This window comes from Trichechus manatus, unplaced genomic scaffold (assembly GCF_000243295.1).
Source record: "Trichechus manatus latirostris isolate Lorelei unplaced genomic scaffold, TriManLat1.0 scaffold00213, whole genome shotgun sequence".
Classification (NCBI taxonomy): domain Eukaryota; kingdom Metazoa; phylum Chordata; class Mammalia; order Sirenia; family Trichechidae; genus Trichechus; species Trichechus manatus.
The window spans coordinates 1,841,596-1,867,141 of NW_004444149.1; the positions used below are offsets into that span (position 1 = coordinate 1,841,596).

The following is a 25,546-nucleotide window of genomic DNA, read 5'->3' on the forward strand; positions in this document are numbered from 1 at the left end:
TATCATTTTATGTCCCATAGTCCACTCTAATCTTTGTCTGAAAAGTTGGCCGGGAATGGTTTTAGTTCTGGGTTGACAAAGAGTCTAGGAGCCATGCTTTCTGGGGTGCCTCTAGTCTCAGTCAGACCATTAAGTCAGGATATAGCTTTGTATAACACTTTGCAGTTTCTGAACTACTTTACACAGCCTCCCTGTCCTGTGAGAAAGGAAAAAATGGTTGTTACAATCTGCATCTGATGATGAAACATTGAATTGTGCCCCCTCAAAATATGTGTTGTAAATCCCAGATGCTATACCTGTGGTTATAATCCCGTGCGGGAATGGGTTTTCTTTGCTGTGTTAATGAGGCAGTATCGGTATGGGTAAATTTTAAGCCGGTCACCTTTGAGATATAAAAAGAGCAGATTAGACACAGAGAAGTGAACAGAGATGGGGGAAGATATGAAGATCCTAGAGAATCAAGGAACAGAAGCTGAAAAGAGACAAGGACCTTCCCCCAGAACCGACAGAGAGAAAAAGACTTCCCCTAGAGCCAGTGCCCTGAATTAGGACTTCTAGCCTCCTAAACAGTGAGAAAGTAAATTTCTGTTCATTAAAGCCACCCCCTTGTGGTGTTTCAGTCACAGCAGCACTAGATCACTAAGACGCTGCCCCATGGTCCAGATCCCTTTCTCTTGTACTTGGTTGGTTAATAATCTTCCGCACGACCTTCCCTCAAGGGATGTCATCTGTGAAGACTTCCTGGATAACTCCCCACCTATGAAGGGTTCCTCCTTGCCTCAGAGAGCGCCGCATGCACACCTGTTACCGTTTTTGGCTTTATCTGTGATTATCTGTGTAAATATCTGACTCCCCTCATGGACCTCCATATGGCAAAGCTGTATTAAGCATTTCTGTGGCCTCAGTATTTTGCACAGCAAACGCTTTTATTAGTATCACCCTTTAGATTTTTTTCTCAAAAAGTCATTGTGCCTGCTGTGTTCCCCATCCTCTGGGATTCGGGAGCCTCTACCTGTTCCCCACTGAGATCTTTGTCCTAGTGTGTCCTGAAGTTGTCATGCACACGTCTTACAGAGTTTCCTAGGGTGTATAATCGCCATCAGAATCCCTGGGTGGTACAAAGGATTAACGTGCTCAACTACAAACCAAAAGGTTGGAGGTTTGAGTCCACCCAGAGACACCTGGGAAGAAAGGCCTGGTGATCTACTTCCGAAAAATCAGCCATTGGAAACCGTATGGAGCACGTTAATACTGTGACATATACAGGGTCACCATGAGTCAGAATTGACTTGGCAGCAACCAGTTATAATCTCCATCAACCAGGAGGAAGTAAACTGCCCTTTACAAACATGGCTGCAAGTGCCTCACTTCGTCTATCACGTGACTCTCCCGTAGTCATCACATGACCCACCCACTCCATGAAGCCGGAATCGACTTGCTGGGCTAACCCCGGTGCCTATAGTTACCGCAGGTACCTGCATCCCTGTTTTATTTTGAGTGAATCCTCTATGCCTCCGAGACTCCGGAGCTCCTGCAGCCTTCTCATCCGGAGCCTGAAGAGAGGGATCTTTCAAGTCACAGAGACGTGGGCGGATCCGGCATCCCAATCAGCTTCATCACGCTGCTTCTGGAATCCTAGCCACCCAGGCTCTGGAATTCAATGAGGCAGATTCTCTTCAAACTCAGGCCATCCTGTCCTTTGGAGCCAGGGGCAGATGGAGGGACAGACAAGTAGAGGGAGAAATGAAAGCGAAGAGGAGGTGCAGGAGGGTCCTGGTTGGGGTGGGCAGAGAGCTGTCACCAGCAGAGGTGAGGCAGGGGTTGGAGGGAGGGCTGCACTCGGGTGCCTGTGGGCCTTGTCCCATCCCTAGTAAAGGTGGGAGGCCAGGCTGTGGGCGCCAATAGGCAGCTAAGCCCAGGAAAGTAGTTGAGGAGTGGAGAGGGGCTTGCCTTTAGCCACTCCTCATTCTGTTCTCAGGAAGGTCCCAAGCACCTGAGCAGGATCGACACCATGGCTGCCAGCCTCACGGTATTGCTTCTACTTCAGGCAGTGTCGTGGGCATCAGGTAAGTGTATCAAGGAGGAGAGAGGTAGCACTAAGGCTCCCTTTTGCCTTGTAGTCTTTGGGTAACCTTCTGGTACACTGTACTCATGGTGGACTTCTGTAGGTGCTCAATCAATCCTTTTGAATGATAGAGACCAACCTTGGCGTAGGGTACAGGGAGAGGATTTTTGAAAGCTGTGCTCAGTGTCTCTTTCCAAGCAGTGTGCCCATCCTCCCTGTCCTCCATCCTTCAGTCCTTACCTCTGCTTATGTTCCCTCCCTCCCAGGTGCTCGTCCCTGCATCCCTCAAAGCTTTGGCTACAGCTCAGTGGTCTGTGTCTGCAATGCCACGTACTGTGACTCCCTTGACCCCCTGACCCTTCCTGCCCTTGGCAACTTCAGCCTATATGAGAGCACAAGGAGTGGACGTCGGATGGAGCTGAGTACAGGGACCGTGCAGACCAGCCGCACAGGCACAGGTAACCACTATGCCCCTCACCCCTGAGCCAGGCTGAGATCTTCCTGGAGCGAAATCATGGCAGTGATCACCATGGAGTTTCTCTCACTCTTTATTCCCTGCCGATGTCCTCAGGGCTGCTACTGACCTTGCAGCCAGAACAGAAGTTCCAGAAAGTGAAGGGATTTGGAGGAGCCATGACAGATGCTGCTGCTCTCAACATCCTTGCCCTGTCACCTGCTGTGCAGAATTTGCTACTCAAATCGTACTTCTCTGAAGAAGGTGAAGAGGAGGGGGACAAGATGACATAGTGCAGCTGACACTTTCCTTTGACTCTGACTTCCACCCATCCCTGACTTTTGGGTCTTGTTGCCCAGAGCTACCTACCCATCTTATGCTAAGTGCTTGAGGACTTTCAGGCTCAAAGGCCTGTGCCTCACCAGGTACCTGGCTCCACCGTCCCCAACCCAGGAGCCCAAGTCCCCTTTGGCTCTGCCCAGACGTTATTTAGGACCAACAGGTAGTAAGCCAGGTACCCATATTTTCCGATGGACTCAGATTCCCGTATCTTGGTCATGCTTTTCTGCAGGTATTGAATACAACATCATCCGGGTACCCATGGCCAGCTGCGACTTTTCCATCCGCACCTACACCTACGCCGACATCACTAACGATTTCCAGTTGCACAACTTCAGCCTCCCAGAGGAAGATACCAAGCTCAAGGTGGGCGCTTTGGCTGCCGTAGGTCCTGGTGGCATTGATGCCTGGGGGTTGAGAAGCCTCAGGCTAAGACAGTCTGCAGAGAGATGGAGAACCTGCCCCTGCGGTCTGTTTTGTCCTAGGGGTGGGAGGATGGGGACTGTTGGCTGGGCCTGATGCACTGGTTGGGCCAGTCTGTCTGTGTTCCAGCTCTGGGTGTCTCTCTCCTCACTATCTTTGTCTCTAGATACCCCTGATTCACCGAGCCCTGGAAATGACCCAACGCCCCATCTCACTCTTCGCCAGTCCCTGGACATCACCCACTTGGCTCAAGACCAATGAGGCAGTGAATGGGAAGGGATCACTCAAGGGTCAGCCAGGGGATATCTACCACCAGACCTGGGCCAGATACTTTGTCAAGTAAGGGAGCAGCAAAGCCATGGGGTCTGGGTCAGTCCCCTTCTTGGATACCCTGGGTCTATATCCCAACCCTCGACCTGATTCCACCTCCAGCTCATTTTTCAACTCTCTGGGCCTTTCACATTCAGGCCCCTTAGTTTTGGGTTTCTTAGTTTTCCCCACCCATCAGGCCTCCCATTCCGCAGGGTCTTGGTCCCCTTTCTTGGCTGGGCTTACTCACACCCTTTCCTACCGCCAGATTCCTGGATGCCTATGCTGAGCATAAATTACGGTTCTGGGCCGTGACAGCCGAGAACGAGCCTACTGCAGGGCTGCTGAGCGGGTACCCCTTCCAGTGCCTGGGCTTCACTCCTGAACACCAGCGAGACTTCATCGCCCGTGACTTGGGTCCCATCCTCGCCAACAGTACTCACCGCGATGTCCATCTGCTCATTCTGGATGACCAACGCCTGCTGCTGCCCGGCTGGGCCCAGGTGGTAAGGCCCAGGGCCTCCCATGAGTGCCTTAGTGACACCAATCCAGCCTCCAAATGACAGGCTCCCCAGGCTTGGAGGGGCTTCCTGCCAACTCGTGATCCCCAGAGCACCCCAAACTGTGTCCAGTGCCCAGGCCACCACCCCCTCTAGATCTCCAGGGCCACCCCCATGGTTGTCACTATAACCCCCTCTAGCTGCTTTCATCCCAGCATCCATTGCTCAGACCCCCTAGTTCCTCTTCCAGGACCCTCTACCTGGGGTCCGGGTCAGTGGCTCTGCTTCCCCAGTCGTCCTTTCCCTTCCTGGCACAGGTGCTGGCAGACCCAGAGGCAGCTAAGTACGTTCACGGCATTGCTGTGCACTGGTACCTGGACTATCTGGCCCCAGCAAAAGCCACCCTGGGCGAGACACACCGCCTGTTCCCCACCACCATGCTCTTTGCCTCAGAGGCCTGTGTGGGCTCCAAGTTCTGGGAACAGAGTGTGCGGCTAGGCTCCTGGGATCGAGGGACGCAGTACAGCCACAGCATCATCACGGTGAGCCGCCTAAGTCCCTTTCCACATCCCAGACCACCTCAGACAGGCCTAGTCTCACTGAAGTCTGACAGACTTTCCCCAGCCAGCTTGCTCTTTGGGGCAACCTTTGGGACTCCAGGATTCCCTAGCTTACCTTCCCTTCACAGACCTGCACACCCCGTAACCCTTTTCCACGTGCTTGGGTCTCAGGCAGTTGCATCTGCTTCTGATTTCTCAGCTTCTCTTGAGATACCTCCATCTTCATACTCCCCATCTCCCCCTCCTTAGATATTAATATCAGAGTGTCCCCCTCACAGGGCTGAGCCACCCACAGTGCCCACCTCCCTCATGTAAGCCGTAACTACATTCTCTGGGAACCCCAGGGTCGAGCCTTTGTCTCTCTGCCCTGTCCCTACCCTAGAACCTTCTCTACCACGTGGTTGGCTGGACCGACTGGAATCTTGCCCTGAACCCTGAAGGGGGACCCAACTGGGTACGCAACTTTGTCGACAGCCCCATCATTGTGGACATCACCAAGGACACGTTTTACAAACAGCCCATGTTCTACCACCTTGGCCACTTCAGGTGAGTGGAGGGCAGATACCCCCATTCCACAACGGGCCTGTCATCCCCCGTATCGGGCTTACATCATCCCACAGGCAGCAGGAAGGTGTTCAGGGTAGGAACCCTGGGAGGGGCACATCTGTCCCCTCTTGCACCATCTAGGCAGGAAGTGACTTAGGTGGCATCAGAGACATGGACAATCCCTGAATGCCTGGTACCGGGGCTGGGCTGCAGGAGGGCCAGGCCAGTGCCCAGCAGTGTGGCTCAAGGCCCAGAGGTTTAGGGCAGAGTTTGACACGGGCCGTGGGGCAGGGTGGGAGGGCTGTGACGGGGGTTGGCCAGGGTCCCTGATGATGCCCGTCCCCACATCCAGCAAGTTCATTCCGGAGGGCTCCCAGAGAGTGGGGCTCGTTGCCAGTGCGAAGAACGACTTGGACACGGTGGCACTGGTGCGTCCCGATGGCTCTGCAGTTGTGGTGGTGTTAAACCGGTGAGTGCCGCAGCAGGGCCTGGTGGGGTGAAGCCGCCTGAGCAGCCCCGCGGCCGGGCAGGGTGGGCCTTGACAGGATCCCACTCTCAGCTCCTCCTCCCCCTCCCCCAGCTCCTCTAAGGACGCGCCTCTCACCATTGCGGATCCTGCCGTGGGCTTCCTGGAGACAATGGTACCTGGCTACTCCATCCACACCTACCTGTGGCGCCGCCAGTGATGGAGCAGCTGCCCGAGCAGGTGCCTGGGTTCAGCAGGGGCATTAAAAGGACAGAGTCCGTTCCCGTGCTGTCTGTGATTAAAGAGGGCATAGCAGGGCCGGGGAGGGCTTACAATGACATAAGCCCACAAACAGTGGTTTGGGTGACTCACTTTCCCCTCTAGTTGGTGCCAGGGGCTGGAGGCCCCCAGAGAAAGGATCAGGAAGCCCCAGCGGCCCCCTGCCCCCCATGCTTGTGTAAGCGCGTGCTCTGTGCTAGTCGTCTGTGGAAACTGGGCCCAGGCCCAGGGTGAGCTCACTGTCTGTACAGACACAGGACAGAGGAGCAGCTGGAGGTTAAGGAAAGGAAGAAACTACAAAAGTGGGACCCGGAACCAGGCCTGCTTTTCATTCCTGCAGAGGCAGCCAGGGCCCTGCAGAGGTGCCATGAGCATCGGGGCAGAGGAACTCAGGAGGCCCCGCCCCCAGGTGCCCCCATGCCACCAGCTCAGCCAAATGGCGGCCCCTTAAAGGAGAGAACGTCTGATCGCAGTCAGTGAGCGGGTTTATTCTGGGGACTGGCACCCCATTTCTGGCTGTGCTGACAACAGGGAGGCATGCAGCCTCTGGAATGCATGACAGTAGAAAAATCAGTCCTGCGAGATGAGGACAACTTATTCCTCTTCGTCCTCCTCAGCCATGCTCAGGGCCCGGGTGCCTGGGGCCCGGGCAGGCGTGGCCCGCTGGATGGAGACGATGCCACTGAGCAAGGCGTAGCCCACCATGGCGGCCAGTCCCACCAGCACAGACAGGATCTGGTTCCGGCGTCGGTATGGCTCCTCGTCAGCGTCCGGGCCCGCTGGTGTGGGCCGTGGGGGCGGCACCTCGGCTGAGGGCAAAGAGGGAGAGTGGGCAGGGGGCTGGTTCCTGGATCCCTGCCCACTCTCCCCAGGGCTGGCGCCCACCCACCGACCTGCCCCTTACCTCCTTCCCAGGGGAAGTAGAGGCTGAGGATGTGGCTGCAATAGGCAGAGAGGCTGTGCTGCCCCTGGAGGTGGGCCTGGAGCTTCCCGCTGGGCAGCTTGGCCTGTAGCAGCAGGGCCAAGTAGCTGAAGACAAAGGCGTCCAGGGAGGCGGGGCTGGAGCCAAGAGAGAGGGCAGAATGGAGGACGATGGGCAGAGAGGTAGAGATGGTGCTGGAGGAAGAGTCTGGGCCCTGGGAGGTGGGCTCTGGGCAGCAGGGGTCACCAGGGGAGGAGAGGACACACAGTTCTGGACCTGGTGTGGGAAGGGCTGCCCAGGTGGCGCCAGCCTGGCCTTGAATGCGGCTCTATCCCAGGGCTGCATAAAGGGCACATTGAGTGCCCCGCAGGCCCCTCCTGTGCCTGGCTGCCCTCCCACCCTCCTGTACCACCGACCAGGCTCCGGCCTCACACACACTCCCACTGTCACCAGACCAATGTCTGTCTCGAGGATCTCTTGTCCAGAGCCCGGTACTGGCCTCAGCCCACCCCAGCCCCTGTGGCTACATCTAAACCTGTGTCTCCTCCCTGGCCACCCACTGCCCCCCGGGACTCACGCATCTCCAAAGAAGAATTTCTGAGAACCCAGGCGCTGAGAGAGCAGAGTCAGGCACTCCCGAGCTTCTCGGTACAGCTACAGGGAGGACACAAGGTGGGCTCAGGGCCGCAGGCACAGGGCCACCCCCTCCTAGGCACTCCCATTCCTGACCACGTCCTCGGGGCTCATCTCAGACAGCGAGCCCCCAGGCCCACAGCTACCTCCTTCTCCAGCTCTTCCTCGTTCTCCAGCCTGTGCTCCCCACACAGCAGCTGCAAACGCTCCATGTACTGCCGCTGCATGCGGCCAGGCAGGAAGAAGTTGAGGGGAAAGGGCATAGCCTCTGCATACCACTTCCGGGTCACTTCCACATAGTTCTTGGCATCTACCCAAAAAGTATGTATCTGGATTGGGTAGGCAGGAAGGAAGAGGCAGGTCTTGAGCCAGTGTACCTGCTCATCTCTGACCCCAGTGCTGCTCGGAGCCTGGGTGTGGCTGCCTGACCCCTCCCCAGCTGGCCATGAGTGCTGGGAGGTCTGGGCACACTCACCACCACCGGAAGCAGCTTCTCCTCCACGAGAGACATGAAAGCCAGGGTGTCTGCCCTTTGCCGGGCTGACAGGTCATAATCGGCATTGTACTTCTGTGGAAGAAATATCCATGAGGAGGACACCGGGGGGCCCCAGGGGTGCTTCTCCAGGGAGGGGCATCCTGTCTGGCACTCCCCTCACCAGTTTTGAGCGTGAGGGAGGAGAGCCAGGAGCTTTTCCCATTGAGGCCCCCCTGCCTGAGCCCAGCCAGTACCCTGTTGCTGTTGGCAGAAAGCTTGGGTCTTGGAGTCAGCTGGCCGTCAAGGTCCTGCACCCACTGGGGGGAGGAAGGAAGGCCCGGCCACAAACTAGGAGCAGCTCCCAGAGTTTCCACGGAAAGCTGGCAGTGTGCCTGTTGCCGGCAACTTTCTAACAGTAACCTCCCCGATCCAGACACCACAAAGCGAGAGGAGCGAAGCTCAGGTGCAGGTTGGGCATCAGCCGATGCCTGAGGACCTCGGGGACGTCATCCTCACTCTCCCTGGACCCAGTGACCCATGCCCAGGACCCCCTGGCTTGCTCCCTCAATGTCCAGCTTTTGGCTATTTCTTCCATTTCATTCCATGGCCCAGGTGTCACCACCACACACACATTCCACCCCCACCCCCAGGTCTCAGCCTGCCCTGCCTTCCCAGGCTCTGGGCTCTGCTCCTAGGCACCCTTCTCCACATCCCAAGTAAGCTTTGCCCCCAAATAACCTCTTGAGCATGATTCTTAAATCTCTGAGCCTATTTCTCCCCTTAATGTGGCTATGTTAGAAAGGAATTTTGAAGAAAACTTCGGAAACTGGAAAAGCAATGTTTATACACAACGGATCTGGGCAGTGGTCTAGCCTGGGCCAGGAACCTCGGCTTTTGTCTGGATCCTCTTCTCCATTACTCTCAAGCCCGTATTAATTCCTCAGCTCCTTCACTCTGAAGTGAGAAGCAGGTCCCACTTCTGACGTGTTCCTTCTTAGAACCACAGACCATGAATCTCGAGGAAGCTTTGGAAAGCATCCCGGCTACATTCCACCTGAGAGGTTAAGTGACTTGCTCAAGGTCACACAGTCAATGGCCGAGTGAAGAGCACAGCCTAGGCCTCTCCACTCCTCTTGGAATGTTTTTTCAACTGCCCCACCCTGGCTCTAAGCTGTGTCCATCCTGAGCCCCAAATCCAGGCCAACCCGCTCCTAGAAAAAAGGAAAGTGGTCCTTAGACAGCCTTCTCCTGCCCCACCTATGAGGGCCTCATCTGAGCCAACCACTCTCTTCCACTCTCCTGTCCCTTCCATGGGGGCCTGTGCTTCCTTCCCTTCCTGTCCGGCAGGCAGAAGGGCACTGTGCCTCCAAACGACACCCTCCCCCAGCACCTCGAGCTTAATCTCTGGCCTACAGCTTACTGTATCACAGTGATGTTGTGTGTCTCCGCCATCAGACTGTGTGCTCCTTGAAGCTCTGTATCACCTGCGTCTAGCTTAGCATATATCTGGAACTCAATAAATATGTGTTGTACTGAATTGACTGAACTTCCCTCACTGGCAGCCCCCCTACCCCAGCCACCTACCTCTTTTTGAAGGTGGGTGATAATTTTGTGTGGCGTCGAGATGACCTCTCCATGACTGGTACGAAGGGCAGGCAGAGTCCCTGACATTGAGAGAGAAGTATGCCCAGCAGACCCTTAGCTGCCTATTAACACACGTCTGTATCACATCCCTGCATGTCTCTGGCTCCTCCCTTTGTTTGCTCCCCTCCTCACCCCCCAGGAATGCAGAGTACCTGAAGGGCTCCGCCAGGGGTTGCTGATCTTGTGCACCTTGAGTGGGGCACCAGTAAATCTGGCATAGGTCTGCACGGACAGAAGCAGAAGGCAGAGAGGCCAAGGGCACGGCCCCCACAGGGGAATCAGGAAGAGAAACAACATTTATTGAATACCTTAAGTGCTATGCTCTCTGCTTAGTACTTGCCTCACAAATGAGACAGGTATCATCATTATCATTTTACAAATGGACAAGAGAAGGTCCAGAAAGATTATGGAACACGTCCATGGTTACAAATACTGCTCTGTCAGCCAGGAAAACCCTTGCTTCTAGCTCCTCTCCTCCCATCTGCTGGTGAATACCTATACTCAGCTTTTCCTAACCAGGATCCCTCTTCCAGGACCTGTTCCTACTAATGTCTTAGCACCTGCACATTTATTGCATTTATTTACATACGTACCTGCCTTTCCCTATGGGACTGTAAACAACTGGAGGGTAGGGGCCAAGTCTCATTCATCTCCACACACCAATGTTTAGTATTAGGAGGAGGCCTACCATATGTTTGGAAACCCTGGTGGCTTAGCGGTTAAGAGTTACAGCTGCTCACCAAAAGGTTGGCAGTTCGAATCCACCAGGTGCTCCTTGGAAACTCTATGGGGGCAGTTCTACTCTGTCCTAGAGGATCGCTATGAGTCAGAATCAACTCGACTGCAATGGGTTAACATATGCTTACTGAATGAGTGAGTGCATGAAAGAAGTAAAGTTGTCTGTCTTCAGTCCAAAGCTCTTTCTACCGAACAGGACTGCGGGCCTTTTGGTCTAACAAACAATAGGCTCAGTAAATGCTGTTTAGCGAGGAGGAGAAAAAGGGGGCTGAGAAGACAGCATGTCAAGCCGCAGGACATCCCTGAGATCCTCCAGCCTAGTAAACCTCGGATGAAGTACAGCGCCCACAGAGAAGGGAACGTCCCAAGGTCGCACAGCCACCAAACGGCAAAGACGAGAACCCATCTCCTGATCTCCCGACCAGGCCTCTCTCCATCTCTGCACGAAGCCTACGCTGATAAGGCACAGGGCGCTTAGACCATATCGGCCATGTCCGCTCTCTATCTGCCTCAGTTTCCCCCAATGCATCCCGTGCTGAGGCGCCTGGGCAAAATTCGGACGCTCGGCTAGTTTGGACTCCCGCCCCAGTCATCCAGAGCGCAACAGAAGGCGCCGGTGTCCCTCCTCACCAGCACGGTCAGGCTGTCCAGGTCCACGGACGGCAGCCCCCAGCCCCCAGACCAGCAGAACAGCTCCATGGGCGCCGCCATCTTGCCCGCCCTCTGTCCCGGAAGCACCTTCCTCCGCGCTGTGGCCATCGCCGGAGCGCGACCGCCCCCTGCCACCGTCCCGCCCGCCGCTCTGGCTCCCGCGAAGGCGCGGCTTCCCCAGACCCGAGGGGCGGCTGGCCGGCGGAGGGCGGGGCCGTAGGCTTCGAGGGAGGGCGACCGCCAGCCGAACCGGAGGCGGCCCCCGAATGGGGGAAGGGCTGCCGGCGGGAAGCATGTCGGAGAGTCACAGCGCCTCGGCCGAGGGGAGCCCCGAACCCCCGAAGGCGTGGCAGGGCCAGGAGGCGGGGTGCTCGGGCGCCTGGGCCGACTCTCCGGGTTCTCGCAAAACTGCACATGGCCTGGATTGCTCTGGGGCCCCTCGTGGCCCTTCCCGGAGCGAGGCCTGCGGGGGGGTCCCCCGAGCCGCATGTTTTCCACAGCGCGTTATGCTTGGAGCCGGCCCCGCGCCGCCCGTCGCCATGGAAACAAAACAGGGGCGGTGGCGGCGGCGGGAGTGGAGGCCGGGCTGGGGCCTGGGCAGGGGGAGGGGTGGTGGGGCTCGAGAGCTGTTGCTTTGGTAACGGGAACAGAGACGCCCCTCCGCTTCATCCAGGTCCCCGCCCGTCGGCCAGTACCCCCAGTGTTCCCCAGTCTGGCCCCGGCTCCTGGCCTGGCCCCTGGTCTTCTCCTCCTGCCCTTGTCCTCTTTCCTGATTTATTCACTCTCACCTCACTGACCACTGTTTCAGACTCTTCCCCTAGCTCCCATCGGACGCTTCCAGACTCCGAGATTTCCTAGGAATGAGGGAAAACGGAGGCATAGGCACATGTCAGGGGACCCCCACCCCAATAATGAGGACATGCTCTGTCAGAGCAGCAAGCTTCCTGCCGTGTGGCCATCCCCCGGGCGCTAAGCAAGCGGGTCTCGACCACTTCCGAGGCATCCTCTCAGCGCCCACTGTCTGGCGCTGCGTCTGCCAGGGGCTCCTGCCTTCCCCCACTGTAGCTGCCAGAGAACAGTAGCGTTCGGTAATGTGTGAGCCTAGGTCCCCAACAAGGGGATGCCAGAGGAGACAGGCACCTAGGACAGAGGGCCACTAAGGACGGGCAGGCGGGAGTGGGGCCTCCAGGACGCTCTCCCAGCGCCGCCGGTTCCGGGAGCTGGGGATGCCTCCAGGGTGATTGGCAGCTCTTTGTTTCAGCCCCTCCCTCAGCCGCCCGCCGGCCCCCGCTTCAGCTCTCCCCTCCGTCCCTCCGCCCCCCTCTCGGGCTCTCTCCGCCTAGCCTTTTCCCTTCCCAGCCGCCCGCCTGGCTGGGGTAGTGAGCCGGCTGAGCGGCATGGAGACGCAGGAATTTCGGGGGGCCCTGGCTCTTCTCTTCCTCTGCTCTTTCGCGTCTGCCAGTCAGGACTTGCAGGGTAACCCTGTCTCCGTCCTCTCAGACCCCTCCCTGATAACCTCTCCTTTTGCCTCCGGCCCAGGTAGCAGGGAGCGTGTAGGCAAGGGGAAGCTGAAACTGAGCCAGAGAAGAGCGTTATTCTGCCTGGAGTTGGTGAAATTACGGGCCGGTGGGGGAGGGATGGGCAGCAGAGGGTGGTGGGTGCGTGGGAGCTGCACAGGGTCAGGCATGAGGCCAGGAGAGAGGGCTCAGGAGATGGATGCTGGGGTTTCCTGACTGGGTTGGGGTCTAAGCATCCACAGGCACCCCAGGGTTTGGGAGAGCAACTCGAAGGTGGACGGGACCCTGGGCTTCTGTGTCCCTGGCTCCCGGCTGTCCAAGGATGGGGTGGGGGTGGGGACCAAGAGGTCTGGGCTCTCTCTTGGAGGTCTGGTGGTGGGATGCGCCCGTGGGTGTGGAAGAGGTAGCTGGAACAGATGACACAGGCACAGATTCTTTACTAGCTGGAGGGAAAACCACAGATTGGCCAGGACACAGGAGGCAGAGGAGCTGGGTCCTGCATTCCCGTGGGAGGGAGCCCAGTCGCTGGGAGGGCTGGAGCCCTCAGTGGGCAGCTGTTCTCACCCTGAGCGAGTGTGTTGAGCCCCTAGGGTGGGATGAGGGGCACTGGGGTGTGGAAAGAGCCAATTCCTGCAGTGTAAAGAAGCTGCCTTCCCATTTCTGCGCTGTGGGCACCAGGTGCCACTCCTGCCTGGGATCAGCACAGTGACTCCCTTGCGCCACCTGGTGGAGGCATCTCAAGTTTGCAAGGGCACTGTGTTTCTGTATTCCCAAGTGAGACTTAAGCCTGTGGGTCCCCAGAGGGTGGTGGCCCAATGCCCCAGAAGGTGACTAATGCTGCCTGGTGACGATGGGAGGGGGTGATGAGAAACGTCCCACCCGTGAGGGCTTGACTCCTGTCTCTGATCTTGATAACCCCTGTCTGACAGTGATTGACCTGCTGACTATGGGCGAGTCCCGGCAGATGGCAGCTGTGGCGGAAAAGATCCGGATGGCCCTGCTCACTGCTGGGGACATCTACCTCTTGTCCACCTTCCGCCTGCCCCCCAAGCAGGGTGGCGTCCTCTTTGGTCTCTACTCTCGCCAGGACAATACGCGATGGCTGGAGGCCTCTGTTGTGGGCAAGATCAACAAAGGTGACTGGTGGGCATCTCTTTTCCTGCAGAGGTGACCCCCTTGAGCAATGCTCCCTCTCCCCCACTCCCAGGCCCCTCCTAATTCTCCTGGGGCTGCACTGGGGACCATGGCCCCATCATGCTGTGCCCAGGCACGGGGTAGGATAACCTGGTACGGGATGCTTAGGAGGTGCCTCAGGAGGCCAGGTGAAGCCTGGTACTTGTGGGGGTGGGAAGCCGTACCTGAGGATGCCTGGTGGGCGGGTGGGATGTCTCCTGCAGCGGTACAGAGAAGCCCCTCCGATCCCTGGGACAGTTCAGTTGATACAGAACCAGCTGCCACCAAAGAACGAGAAAAACTAAAAAAAAAAAATTTATTATGTACTACCTCTTATATAAAAGGTGTTGAGATACAGTTGAATAAGGGATTGTAGCCCTAGAGATGTGGTATCTAGAACAGAATCAACCCAAGGCTCAACTAGGAGATGGGGGGTGGGGGACAGTGCCCATACTGACCTCCCCTCCCGGGCAGTGCTGGTGCGGTACCAGCGGGAGGATGGCAAAGTCCACGCAGTGAACCTACAGCAAGCAGGCCTGGCCGACGGGCGCACGCACACGGCTCTCCTGCGACTCCGAGGGCCGGCCCGGCCCAGCCCTGCCCTGCAGCTCTATGTAGACTGCAAACTGGGTGACCAGCACTCTGGCCTCCCGGCCCTGGCCCCCATTCCTCCCGCGGAGGTCAATGGGCTGGAGATTAGGACTGGACAGAAGGCTTATTTGAGGATGCAGGTGAGTGTGAAGAGAAAGACGCTCCGAGTTTCTGGGGAAAGTGCTCCAGTCAGAGAAGGAGGAGCTGGTAGGTCCTGCCACTCTACTGTACTCCTGTCCCCCAGGGCTTCGTGGAATCTATGAAGATGATTCTGGGGGGGTCCATGGCCCGGGTTGGAGCCCTGAGTGAGTGTCCATTCCAGGGGGACGAGTCCATCCGCAGTGCAGGTAACATGGGGACTTGTTAGCTGACATCCTGGACACAGGCTCCTTCCTGTGGCGTCCATCCATTGACCTCCCTCCCTCTTAACACCCATTCCTTTTGCTCACCTATTCCTGGGGTCTCTAGGCATATTACTCCAAATCTCCATCTCTCACTCTGGTCTCCAAATACAGTTATCCCAGGGGGTGTGGGTCACACAAACCTCCCTGCTTAAGTCATCCAGCCAACCGGGATGACCAGGAAAATAGGGCAGTCCAAGGGAGGAGTTCTGAGGTGGGAGGAGGAAGTTAATCGCTTGGTCTTGGTTGGCTGAGATGCGGGTCTCTGGCCTTCTTCAGTCCTCGTTGGTGACAGTCACCTACTGGCGGTTTCTCTGAGCACTGCCCATCTGCCTGGGCGCTGTGGCAGTTAGCGGTGTTCAGAAACTCTTACCGATTCCAGACACCCACTTCCCCCAGATTTTTCACAGAAAGAGGTCTTGGGGTGAAAGCTTTGGAGGAAGGAAATGGAATGTTTTGGGGTCCTGTCCCTGCTTTGGGTCGCCTCTCACGTGGATCCCCGTGCCACTACCATGCCGGGGAACCAGGAGGATTCGAGTTTGGATTGCCCACGAGGCAGCTCTCTTAGACGGCCTCTCGCCCAGCTGGAGAGAGCTGGTGCTGCTTGCCCTCTCCCAGTGTCTTTATTCCGAGGCTCCGTCCCTGAGTCCCTGACCTCGCCTCCTTCTCACCAGCTGGGCCTGCCTTCATACTTCCACCCCCTGACTGTTTTCTTCTCTCCTTCAGTGACCAGTGCACTCCACTCCATCCTAGGTGAGTGGGCTGTGGTGAGGTGGAAGGGTAGGGGTGGGGAGGAGGTCCTGGGCTTTGGCAGCTGCCTGAAATTTCCCCTTCAGCCGGGGATCGGGTGGGGTTTAAAGGTAGGGGGACGGGCAATGGTGGCTGGAGCTGGCTCACTGCAAGGAGGGGCCAGGGCTGTTGCCACAGTTCTGAGCCTCTCCACACCCTGGGCCCTGACAGGGGAGCAGACCAAGGCGCTGGTCACCCAACTCACCCTCTTCAACCAGATCTTGGTGGAGCTGCGGGATGATATCCGAGACCAGGTTCGGGTGGGCCAGCAAAGGGTGGCACTGATTCTGGACTGGGGTGGCAGATGCTGAAAGCTGACTCCGCCCCACCCTTCCACCAGGTGAAGGAAATGTCCCTGATCCGAAACACCATCATGGAGTGTCAGGTGTGCGGTGAGTGGGAGAGCAGGGCAGGGCTGCAGGTGACATCGCTGTGCTCCCCACCCCACGGCTTCTGCTCCCCCTGGTGGTGATTTGAATGGTGCCCTCTGGACGCCTCTGACCATGCCTGCCCCCCAGGCTTCCATGAGCAGCGATCCCACTGTAGCCCCAACCCCTGCTTCCGCGGTGTGGACTGCATGGAAGTGTACGAGTACCCCGGCTACCGCTGTGGGCCCTGCCCCCCTGGCCTGCAGGGCAACGGCACCCACTGCACTGACATCAATGAGGTAGGGGGGTCAGAGCCTGGAAGGGTGCAGGAAGCTAGGATAAGGGGATCAGGAGGGGCGCAGAAGGGTGGGGTGAATGTTGATAGGAAAAGGAGGCACCTCGACTTTCAAAGAGGTTGGAGACCAGAACAGAAATGTGAGAAGGGAAGGAGACCATCAGCCCCCCAGGCCCCTGGAAGAGGCTGAAGGGCCAACAGGGAAGGAGCAGAGGCAGGCGGGGTGCAAGGGAAGTTTGAGACAGATAACCAGGGCATGGGGAGGGAGCCGGGAGCCCAGTGAGGTTGGGTGGAGAGACCTGCATACAAGGGAGACCAGGAGCAAGGGCTGCAGACGTCCTCACAGCAGGGCTGAGTTTCCCGGGAAGAGGCCTGACCTCCGTCTTCTTATTCGGCCCCCAGTGTGCTCATGCTGACCCCTGCTTCCCGGGCTCCAGCTGCATCAACACCATGCCCGGCTTCCACTGTGAGGCCTGCCCTCCAGGGTACAAGGGCACACGTGTGTCTGGTGTGGGCATCGACTACGCCCGGGCCAGCAAACAGGTCAGGTTGGGTAGGGTACATGGACAGGGGATCTTCCAAGGGCTTCTGGGCTGGACACGGGATCCTTGTAAGAAATGAGATGAGACTACTGGCTCATCTGCTGGCTCTGCATTGTCTCTGCGTCGGGGCTTAATGTCCGTGTTCACAGTGCCCGTTCCTGTATATGAGGAGACCCGGCCTAGATCTGGTTCCACCCCTACTGTGTCCCTTCAGGTCTGCAACGATATTGATGAATGCACTGATGGTAACAATGGTGGCTGTGACCCAAACTCCATCTGCACTAATACTGTGGTGAGCTAGGACCCTGCGCGTCTGGGGCAGTGGGAATGGCCAGCTCCCTTCAAATTTCCTGCTTCCCCTCCTCCTTCCTAGGGCACTATACATAGCAGGTCCTCCACATGGACCCGGTTTGGAATTCTAGTTGTGCCTTTTGCTAGCTGTGTGACACGTAGCAAGTTATTTACCCTTTCTAAGCCTCAGCTTCCTCACTTGAGAAATGGGGCTATTACCTACCTTGAAAGGTTGTCAGGAAAAGCTAAAGGAGGTAACTGATAGGCCTGGCTTAAGCTGAGCACCCACACTACAGCCCTCAGGTGGGGACAGTGCTAGGTATCTGACTGGCTGATTCCTGAGACACGGCTTCACTCCTAGGGCTCTTTCAACTGTGGCCCATGCCGCCTGGGTTTCCTGGGCAACCAGAGCCAGGGCTGCCTCCCGGCCCGGACCTGCCACAGCCCAGTCCACAGCCCCTGCCACATCCACGCTCACTGCCTCTTTGAACGCAATGGCGCGGTGTCCTGCATGGTGAGCGAGGCCTGGAGCTTGGAAGGAAGAGGGAGAATCTGGGGGAAGGGGTGGAGCTAGTGGACTTGTTGAGGGACTGGGGGGTGGGGGGCCTTCATGGGAAAGGGAGGCGGGCCTGAGCCCAGGAACCGGTGGGGAGAGCCTGGAGCTGGGAAGACGGTGGGGTGTGGAGAGCCAGCCCAGACTGCTAACACCCACTTTTCTGTCGCCCAGTGCAATGTGGGCTGGGCAGGGAATGGGAACGTGTGCGGCCCTGACACGGACATTGACGGCTACCCGGACCAGGCACTGCCCTGCATGGATAACAACAAGCACTGCAAACAGGTGCGGGCGGCGGGCGGCGGGGGAGCCCCGGGCGGAGGCAGAGCAGAACTCATCCATCTTCTCCGTGACCTTCAGGACAACTGCCTTTTGACACCCAACTCTGGACAGGAAGATGCTGATAACGACGGTGTAGGGGACCAGTGTGACGATGATGCCGATGGGGATGGGATCAAGAACGTGGAGGTAGCTCCCGGATCATCCTGCCCCTTCTAGCTCCTGGATTCCTCTGCTCCCCTCCTTCTGTTGTCCCCGTGTCTCTGCTGCCTTGTCCCATAATCGTCCTCTCCTTGGCTCCTGACAGCTCTCTAGGAAGGGGGCCCAGTACTCTAAATTAGACAGACATAAACCTAATGCCCAGGACAAGGTGGACCACGTGGAGGCTGGGTGGGTGGGGCTGTGCCAAGCAGCCTGTCACAGGAGTGGTCATCTTAGACAAGGATACAGGGACAAGGTGGGTGCAAGGTGGCCAGTGGTTCAGGGGAGGCCTGACATTTCCCCTCCCATCCCCTTGCGCAGGACAACTGCCGGCTGTTTCCCAACAAGGACCAGCAGAACTCAGATACAGATTCATTTGGTGATGCCTGTGACAACTGTCCCAATGTTCCCAACAATGACCAGAAGGACACAGATGGCAATGGGGAAGGAGATGCCTGTGACAATGACGTGGATGGGGATGGTGCGAGCCTGGGGCTGAGGGGGTGGCTGGAAGACCTGTGCGAATTTGGATATAGGGGATGAAGCAGGGAAGCTAGGAAGTCTTTGAGAATTATGGGGGGTGTCCTTGTGGAAGTTGGCCCAGGTGAGGAAGATTACCTGCAGCAGAGGTCAATGGGAACATGAGGTGGGGTTGGGCAGGGTTGCCGGTAAGAGAGTGAAACAAGGTACAGGCCGATTTCCTGGCCATCTGCCCTCTGCGTGAGGAGACAAAGCTTGGAGCTTTTGCCAACCTAGAAGAGAGTGTGATATGTTCTAGTGATGAGCTACCCCCATGTCTTCTAGGCATCCCCAATGGACTGGACAATTGCCCTAAAGTCCCCAACCCACTACAGACGGACAGGGATGAGGATGGAGTGGGAGATGCTTGTGATAGCTGCCCGGAAATGAGCAATCCAACCCAGGTACAGGGGAATCGGAAGGGCAGGGGAGGGCTGGAGACACTGTTGGATGAAGCCCCAGCCCTTTGGATGGGAAGCGGTCAGGTCACCCTCTCGAGTTTTCAAGAGGAGATGGTGAGAACAGGCCCCTCTTTCTCAGACAGATGCAGACAGCGACCTGGTAGGGGATGTCTGTGACACCAATGAAGACAGGTAGGGTCTTGGCCAAGGGATAGAAGGTCTCACAAGGGATTACTTTACTTTCCGCTAGTACATTCTCCACTTCTGTGATTTAGCCTTCATTCTCCACCAGTGTTGAGCAGGGAGTCATTCCCATAGTCTACCCTCCAATCCCTCTGCTAGAATTCCTTCACCCCATCTGGCTGACTACAGGGATGGAGGGTAGGCCCCCAGAGAGACACTTAAGCAGAAGAGAGAGGGAAGATGTAGTACCTTTAGAGCCTTTTATTGGGTCCCTTCTCTTCTGGACAGCGATGGAGATGGGCATCAGGACACCAAGGACAACTGTCCACAGCTGCCCAACAGCTCCCAGCTGGACTCAGACAATGATGGACTGGGAGATGAGTGTGATGGGGATGATGACAATGACGGCGTCCCAGATTATATGCCTCCCGGTCCTGATAACTGTCGCCTGGTGCCCAATCCCAATCAGAAGGACTCAGATGGTAAGGCTGGGCTGGTGTCGGCTTTGCTTAGGGGGCTTTGCTTAGGGGAGGCAGCAGGCCCAGCTGGGGAGTGAGAAGGGGCGGGGTGGGGAGGGGAGGTCAGGCATGCAAGGCCCAAGAGGTGCTGGCGCTGGCTAGTGGCAGTAACCAGGGCCTTCCTGAGCGCCTCGCCTCACTCTGACCAGGCAATGGCGTGGGTGATGTGTGTGAGGATGACTTTGACAATGACGCTGTGGTCGACCCCCTGGATGTTTGTCCCGAAAGTGCAGAAGTAACGCTCACAGACTTTCGGGCCTATCAGACCGTTGTTCTGGATCCTGAGGGTGATGCCCAGATTGACCCAAATTGGGTTGTGCTCAACCAGGTACTCAGGGCAGTGGGCTGGGGGTGGGTGTTGTCAGAGCAGACTAGCAGGTGGGACCTGGGTGGGGCAGCGCACCTGGATCAGGTTTTCTTCCTTACTGCACAACACCAGGGCATGGAGATCGTTCAGACCATGAACAGTGACCCCGGCCTGGCAGTCGGTATGTTTAAGGGACACCTAGTTAAATCACTTCTGAATGGAGAAATCCTCCCGAGTCAGAGGGGAGGGGAGGAAACGGACAGGGAGGATGGGCAAACGGGAGAAAGAGAAGGTGGTGGGGCAAGCTGGCCACACAGAGTAGGCATCCCTTCCCACCCCGCCCCACAATGGGCCCTGTTCTCCTCTCTCTGCCACCAGCAGCTTTGCTGCCCCCAACTTTGTCCCCCTACCCCCAGGATACACAGCCTTCAACGGTGTGGACTTTGAAGGCACCTTCCATGTGAACACGGTGACCGACGATGACTATGCAGGGTTTCTCTTCAGCTACCAGGACAGCGGCCGTTTCTACGTGGTCATGTGGAAGCAGACGGAGCAGACCTACTGGCAGGCCACACCTTTCCGGGCCGTTGCCCAGCCTGGTCTGCAGCTCAAGGTCCCCAACTGCCCAGACCCCTTTCCCAGGTTTCCCCCCTAACTCTAGGACCACCCCCACTGCCTGACTAGGAGCCTCTTACTCAGACACCTGGCTTGGAGGTCTGCTTCCTGAGGCACCAGAGCCTTCTCCTGACCATCCTGACTCCCCGAGTGCACTTACCGCCTGTTGTCTCCCCTTACTCTGATCCCCGTAGTTGATAGTTGACCCGCTGTCTTTGTCATTGCCCCCAGGCAGTGACATCAGTGTCTGGGCCAGGTGAACACCTCCGGAATGCCCTGTGGCATACCGGCCACACCGCTGATCAGGTACGGCTGTTGTGGACTGACCCACGAAATGTGGGCTGGCGTGACAAGACCTCCTACCGCTGGCAGCTGCTGCACCGCCCTCAAGTTGGCTACATCCGGTGAGGGGAGGGGCTGAGCGCTCCTAGGGGACCCCAGGCCTGGCCCTTCCTTCCCCTTTAGCTGAGACTCACCAGTGACTCCCCCCTCCTCAATTCCTCGTACCACGGGGCCAGGACTGGGACTGCTTCTCTGTCAGCCCTCTCACCAGATATGCTGCCTTGGCTCTGCCATCCTTTGCCATCAGGCAGCCTGGGCTCTGGCTGGTGCTGCCGAGGACCTATGTCCCATGCTGGGCAAGTCCCTCCTCCATGACCCATTTCCCCCCCGGTAAAATGAGGGTGCTGGGCTGGATGCCCGCTATGGTTCTCTGGGATTCTCCAAACCCCAGACATGCCTCATTAAGTCTGACCTGGAAGGGTTCATCATTTACAGAAGAACCAACCCCAGCCCAGACGTCACAGCTCAGAGTAGCAACAGTGGAGGCCTCTCAGTTCAGCACTTTGTCCACAACTCTGCATTTCCTTCAGACAAGTGCCCCCAGTTGGTGGGGAGCTGGGACTGCTAACTGCAGAAAGCCGGTGACAAGGAAGGGAGGGGAAATGGGTCTGCCTGGAGAATGGACTTTCCATGGCCAAGAACCCAGAGTCCAGGGATCTGGGTTGGTTCCCCTTTAAGGTGCCTGCGGCTGTGGGGGGCCAGGGCAGGGGATAAGGGAGGGATGGACTAGAGCCTGGGAAGCGGGTGACTTCACCCCCCAGCCCATTGTGCTCATCGTCATGGCAACCCAATCCTCGCTAGAAATGCGGCTGGTGCTTTCAGATGCAAAGGGGGCTGGACAAAGAACCAGGGGCCCTAGGCCTGAGAAAAGCACCCCCTTCCCTCCCCTTTCCTTTCTCCCTCCCTTCTCTCTGCGGCCTGGTGAACTCAAGGGGGGCTGGGGATGAGCAGGGCCAGGGCATGGTGGCACAGTGCCCACTGGCACCCCAGCACCAATGGATCCCCCTTTCCTGGACAGGGTGAAGCTTTATGAGGGTCCTCAGCTAGTGGCAGATTCTGGGGTGATCATTGACACATCCATGCGAGGGGGGCGTCTCGGTGTATTCTGCTTCTCCCAAGAAAACATCATTTGGTCCAATCTCCAGTATCGATGCAATGGTGAGGCTCTAGACCCAGATCAACCTGACCCCCTCGTCCCCTCGGGGAGAGCCACATTCTCTGACCTTACTCATTTCCCCTTCCTCAGACACAGTGCCCGAGGACTTTGAGCCATTCCGGAGGCAGCTGCTCCAGGGAAGGGTGTGAGGAAGTGGCCACCGGATTCGGAATCCTGATTTTAGACCCTGTGGCCTCGGGGTCCATCCTGGAGACCCTAGGGTCTAATCTACAGCCCCTCAGCCAAACACAGACCTTCCTTTGGCACCCACCAGGAATTCAGCCCCAGAAGGGCTGGGAATGGGACGTTTGCAAGGGGTATTTCTCAGGCAGTCACCCCAGAAAAAGCTAACACCCCAGGAAAGATAACAGCACATTGGCCATAAAGTTCCAGTTGTTTTCTAACCCGGTGCAATTGCTTATTTTAGGGATTTGCCGGGATAGTTCGGGGAGCAGGAAGGAACCTGAGGAGGATAAGGGAAGAAGCTTGGAAGAATGAAAGTTAAGAGATCTAGGGGAAATTTGGCTGAGTTTGGGGCGCGGGTGGGGAAGGCGCCGGATGGGGTTAGATGAAGAATGAGACGCTATTCGGAGGATGGCTAAAGCCCTCCCCGCCCTACTTACTCACGGCGGCAGCGGCAACACTCCAGTCTGTCTTAAGAGAGCCGGGGTCGAAAGCCAGGAGGGCGGAAGCTGCCCCGCTCGGGGTGAGGGGGAGGCCGGGGGGCCGGGGGGGCCGGAGGCCGGGACGAGTGCAATATTGGCGGGGGAAAGAACAACACTGCACCGCGTCCCGTCCCTCCCGCCCGCCCGGGGCCCGGGATCCCGCTCCCCACCGTCTGAAGCCGGACCGGCCTGAGAAACGGGGGTGAGCTGGGAAGTGGGTTCCCCTTGAAGGCCAGTGAGATTTGGCGCCTGGAGTGGGGGTAAAGAGGATGAGAAAACGAGAGACCGCGGTAACCCGGAAGGCCGCTTTCTGGTATCCCGGGCGTTGCGCGCGCTTGCTCCTTAAATACCCAGACTGCGCGGCGCGGGGCTGTCGCCATGGTAACGCTTGTCTCGGCAACCGAACTGAACGGCTGTTGCCGGGCAACGCCGGAGTTGGCGCTTGGGGCCGCCCACCGAGATCCTCGTGCTCTCCGGAGCCGGCGGTGAGGGGGCGTCCCCGCCTCTCCGGCCCAGGCGCGCTGACGTCAGCCCCTCCCCGAGTCCCGCGCCCGCCCCCGGGTCCCGCAGCCGCACAAAGCGGCGCAAACCAGGCAGAGCTGCGCGCGGGCGGGAGCACCGGTCCCGTGCTTCCTGACCGGGCTTCCCTTCAATCCCGCACCGCACCGAAGTGTTTTTTTAACTATTATGTTTCATTCTGTACTCGTTGAGGATAAAAATTGTTTTCCTAATACAGACGTGACTACTTTTGTCAGCCTAGACCGCAACTCGGGACCACCAGACGGGGTCTGATACCCTGTGCTCCGCGTGCCGCAGTGGCCTGATACCTCCCTGCGCCCCACCCCCCAAATATCTCTACCCTTCAAAATACCTCTCGGTCCTCCCGAATTCCGCACCCTCACATACAGCTCTGCCCCCCACCAAGTGCCTACCCTCCCAAATACCAGTCCACTCTCTAAATGTTAGTTCTGTCCCTCTAAATGCCTTCAAGTACCATTCCGTCGCCCCACCTACTCTCGCCTCAAATACTTAACTGCCCCTACATACCTCTGGCCCATTCCCCCTCCCACATTCCGATGTCCTCTCCCACGTTACTCAGTGGCCCTTTCACAAACCTCAAGACCCCACCCACTTACCGCCATTTCCTCCAGATACTGCCCCACGCGCCCCAGGGTCCCCTTCTTGAAACTCCCAGCCCCTCCATCATAAAGTACATTCCTCTCCTTGCCTGCCCATGGCATTGACCCTTCCGCCGGGGCCCTGCCTTTCGCGGCTCTCTCCGACCCCCCTTAGGCAGCACCGCCCAACCCTCTCTCCCCGGGCCGGGGCAGCCTCAGCCCGCCCGGGACGCTCCCGCGAGGCTCCCGTGACCACTAGAGGGAAGGAGAGCCGGGCCAGCGATGCCGGCCGTCGACGCTCGAAGGTGGAAGGCTGGGAAGGAAGGACCCTAGGCTTCAGGGGAGCCCAGGTTTAGCCCTTCTTTACGCGGAAATTTTTTCCCCCGCCTCCTGCTAAGGAGGAAGCCCAGGAGAGACCTAGGCTGCCAGAAAGTCTGACCGGGGCGGGGACTGTAGGTTTCGGGGTAAAACCGTGTGTGGAACTGGACGGAAAAGAGAGCAGTTTAGAAGGGTGGGGCTATTCCGGGAAGTGGTAGGGGGAGGGAGCCCACAGGTAGTGCTCAGTCCACTAATTATTAAACCCTTTCATTTTTTTTCACAGCCCTCAGGGGCTTCGATGGACCCAGTAAGAGTGGGGAAGTGAGAATGCAAGTTTTAGGGGTGGGCTTCTGAGGCTTGCTGTCTAGGACCTTGACTAAGCCCGTTCTCTCTGTTCCTTTCTCTCACCTAGCCATTGCCCTGAGGCCAAAACTAGAGCCATGGGGAGCCAGGTCCCACGCTCCCCCCTCCCCACCTCCTGGGGCTACGGAGTGGTTGTCAAAAGGGGGAGGCCAGCTGGAGAACAAACAGGTTGTCCGAGGGTTGTGTGATTGGAGCCAATATACCTGAGGGGCCAGGAGTAGTTGGGGAGGAGGAGGAAGAGAAAGAATTGGGAAAAAGGGGAGGAGGCGGTGGCTTGCCACCTGTCACCTGCTCCGGCTGGACTTACGCGGGCGGGGGACCGGTATAAAGCAGCAGATGCCTGTGCCCGCTCCACCTCACACACATGCAGTGCCTGCCTGAGTCTGTTCTGCCTCCTGCCCATCCAGTTCACCACCACCATGACGCCGGTCACCCAGTCCCCTTTCTTCCTCCTGCTGTTACTCCCAGTGCTTACAGGTAAGGGGTGCAAGGTGGGGAGGGGGGCTGCCTTGATCATGCCATTTCCTGATGTTTCTGTGGGCTTTGCTTCCTGGCAGATGGCACCATGAGAGGCAGGAGTTGTAGACAGGGGTGGCCCAATCCAGACCAGAATGAAGGGGAGAAGCTGAGGATAGGCTGAGAAGAGGCGGCCCCCAGGAAAGTGGGTGTCAGGGGCAGGTGAATGCCGTGGAGAGAAGTCTTGGGGGGAAGGGGAGTCAGGAGAGGTAAGTCGTGGGAGTGGAAAGACGGACAAGCCAGGGGCAAAGGGGCGCTGAAGAGAGAGGGAGGCTGCCGGTAGGAAGGAGGAGGGCCAACCCAGGGGCTGCCTGGCTGGCGGCCCACTCCCCAAATCCTCCTGGCATTACTTCTCCAGTTGCCAGAGGTTGTATTTTCTCTTTGCCCTGATTTGTTCTTCAATTCCAACCCTGTGGCCTCAATTTCTTAACAGCTGCCACTTCCAGTACCACAACAACTCTTAGAATCTTTGGCTCCACAACTCTCAACCACAGCACAATTACAACTGACGCTGGCACCTC

The 25,546-nt window shown here is 57.6% G+C and overlaps 4 protein-coding genes across 8 annotated transcripts in view; 3 read left to right on the forward strand and 1 right to left on the reverse strand.

Annotated features, from left to right (window-relative positions):
• Positions 1-1,422: 1,422 nt before the first annotated feature.
• GBA1 (glucosylceramidase beta 1) lies at positions 1,423-6,408 on the forward strand. Of its 3 annotated transcripts, none has more exons than XM_023742563.1 (11): positions 1,423-1,809; positions 1,979-2,066; positions 2,332-2,523; positions 2,637-2,783; positions 3,091-3,224; positions 3,448-3,620; positions 3,859-4,096; positions 4,408-4,632; positions 5,033-5,196; positions 5,549-5,665; positions 5,777-6,408. In XM_023742563.1, the coding sequence occupies exons 1-11, from the start codon at positions 1,744-1,746 to the stop codon at positions 5,880-5,882; spliced, it is 1,650 nt and encodes a 549-aa protein (XP_023598331.1). In that variant the 5' UTR covers positions 1,423-1,743; the 3' UTR covers positions 5,883-6,408. The 3 variants fall into 3 exon arrangements, with proteins under 3 accessions (XP_023598331.1, XP_023598332.1, XP_004388583.1); XM_023742564.1 differs by having other exon boundaries at positions 1,423-1,760; XM_004388526.3 differs by having other exon boundaries at positions 1,446-1,471.
• Positions 6,409-6,440: 32 nt separating this feature from the next.
• MTX1 (metaxin 1) lies at positions 6,441-11,493 on the reverse strand. Its single transcript, XM_004388624.2, has 8 exons — positions 10,984-11,493; positions 9,768-9,837; positions 9,556-9,635; positions 7,972-8,064; positions 7,643-7,825; positions 7,441-7,517; positions 6,846-7,000; positions 6,441-6,750 (listed from the first exon to the last, which is right to left on the reverse strand). The coding sequence occupies exons 1-8, from the start codon at positions 11,491-11,493 to the stop codon at positions 6,536-6,538; spliced, it is 1,383 nt and encodes a 460-aa protein (XP_004388681.1). The 3' UTR covers positions 6,441-6,535.
• Positions 11,494-12,401: 908 nt separating this feature from the next.
• THBS3 (thrombospondin 3) lies at positions 12,402-22,284 on the forward strand. Of its 3 annotated transcripts, XM_004388527.2 has the most exons (23): positions 12,402-12,480; positions 13,451-13,657; positions 14,169-14,425; positions 14,530-14,632; positions 15,413-15,439; positions 15,647-15,729; positions 15,816-15,867; positions 15,994-16,142; positions 16,541-16,681; positions 16,895-16,972; positions 17,333-17,485; positions 17,699-17,809; positions 17,885-17,992; positions 18,326-18,485; positions 18,809-18,927; positions 19,064-19,116; positions 19,396-19,589; positions 19,775-19,953; positions 20,065-20,113; positions 20,349-20,545; positions 20,779-20,951; positions 21,908-22,047; positions 22,136-22,284. In XM_004388527.2, exons 1-23 carry the CDS (start codon positions 12,402-12,404, stop codon positions 22,192-22,194), a joined length of 2,871 nt encoding a protein of 956 aa, XP_004388584.1. In that variant the 3' UTR covers positions 22,195-22,284. The 3 variants fall into 3 exon arrangements, with proteins under 3 accessions (XP_004388584.1, XP_004388585.1, XP_004388586.1); XM_004388528.2 differs by lacking the exon at positions 15,413-15,439; XM_004388529.2 differs by lacking the exons at positions 14,169-14,425; positions 14,530-14,632.
• A 2,644-nt stretch (positions 22,285-24,928) lies between these two features.
• Positions 24,929-25,546, forward strand: part of MUC1 (mucin 1, cell surface associated) — a 4,104-nt gene continuing 3,486 nt past the window's right edge. The window contains exon 1 of the mRNA XM_012559114.1: positions 24,929-24,986. Coding sequence (XP_012414568.1) covers positions 24,929-24,986 — 58 coding nt within the window. The remainder of the gene's footprint in view (positions 24,987-25,546) is intronic.

Coding starts and splice junctions, on each gene's coding strand:
- GBA1 (XM_023742563.1), top strand. CDS start 1,744: ATGAAAGCGAAGAGGAGGTGCAGGAGGGTCCTGGTTGGGGTGGGCAGA. Junction 2,524..2,636: donor GACCAGCCGCACAGGCACAG/GTAACCACTATG, acceptor CGATGTCCTCAG/GGCTGCTACTGACCTTGCAG. Junction 5,666..5,776: donor GTTGTGGTGGTGTTAAACCG/GTGAGTGCCGCA, acceptor CCCCTCCCCCAG/CTCCTCTAAGGACGCGCCTC.
- MTX1 (XM_004388624.2), bottom strand. CDS start 11,493: ATGCGGCTCGGGGGACCCCCCCGCAGGCCTCGCTCCGGGAAGGGCCAC. Junction 9,838..10,983: donor TGGACAGCCTGACCGTGCTG/GTGAGGAGGGAC, acceptor CTGTCCGTGCAG/ACCTATGCCAGATTTACTGG. Junction 7,001..7,440: donor AAATTCTTCTTTGGAGATGC/GTGAGTCCCGGG, acceptor TCTTGGCTCCAG/CCCCGCCTCCCTGGACGCCT.
- THBS3 (XM_004388527.2), top strand. CDS start 12,402: ATGGAGACGCAGGAATTTCGGGGGGCCCTGGCTCTTCTCTTCCTCTGC. Junction 15,868..15,993: donor CATGGAGTGTCAGGTGTGCG/GTGAGTGGGAGA, acceptor CCTGCCCCCCAG/GCTTCCATGAGCAGCGATCC. Junction 19,590..19,774: donor CAATCAGAAGGACTCAGATG/GTAAGGCTGGGC, acceptor CACTCTGACCAG/GCAATGGCGTGGGTGATGTG.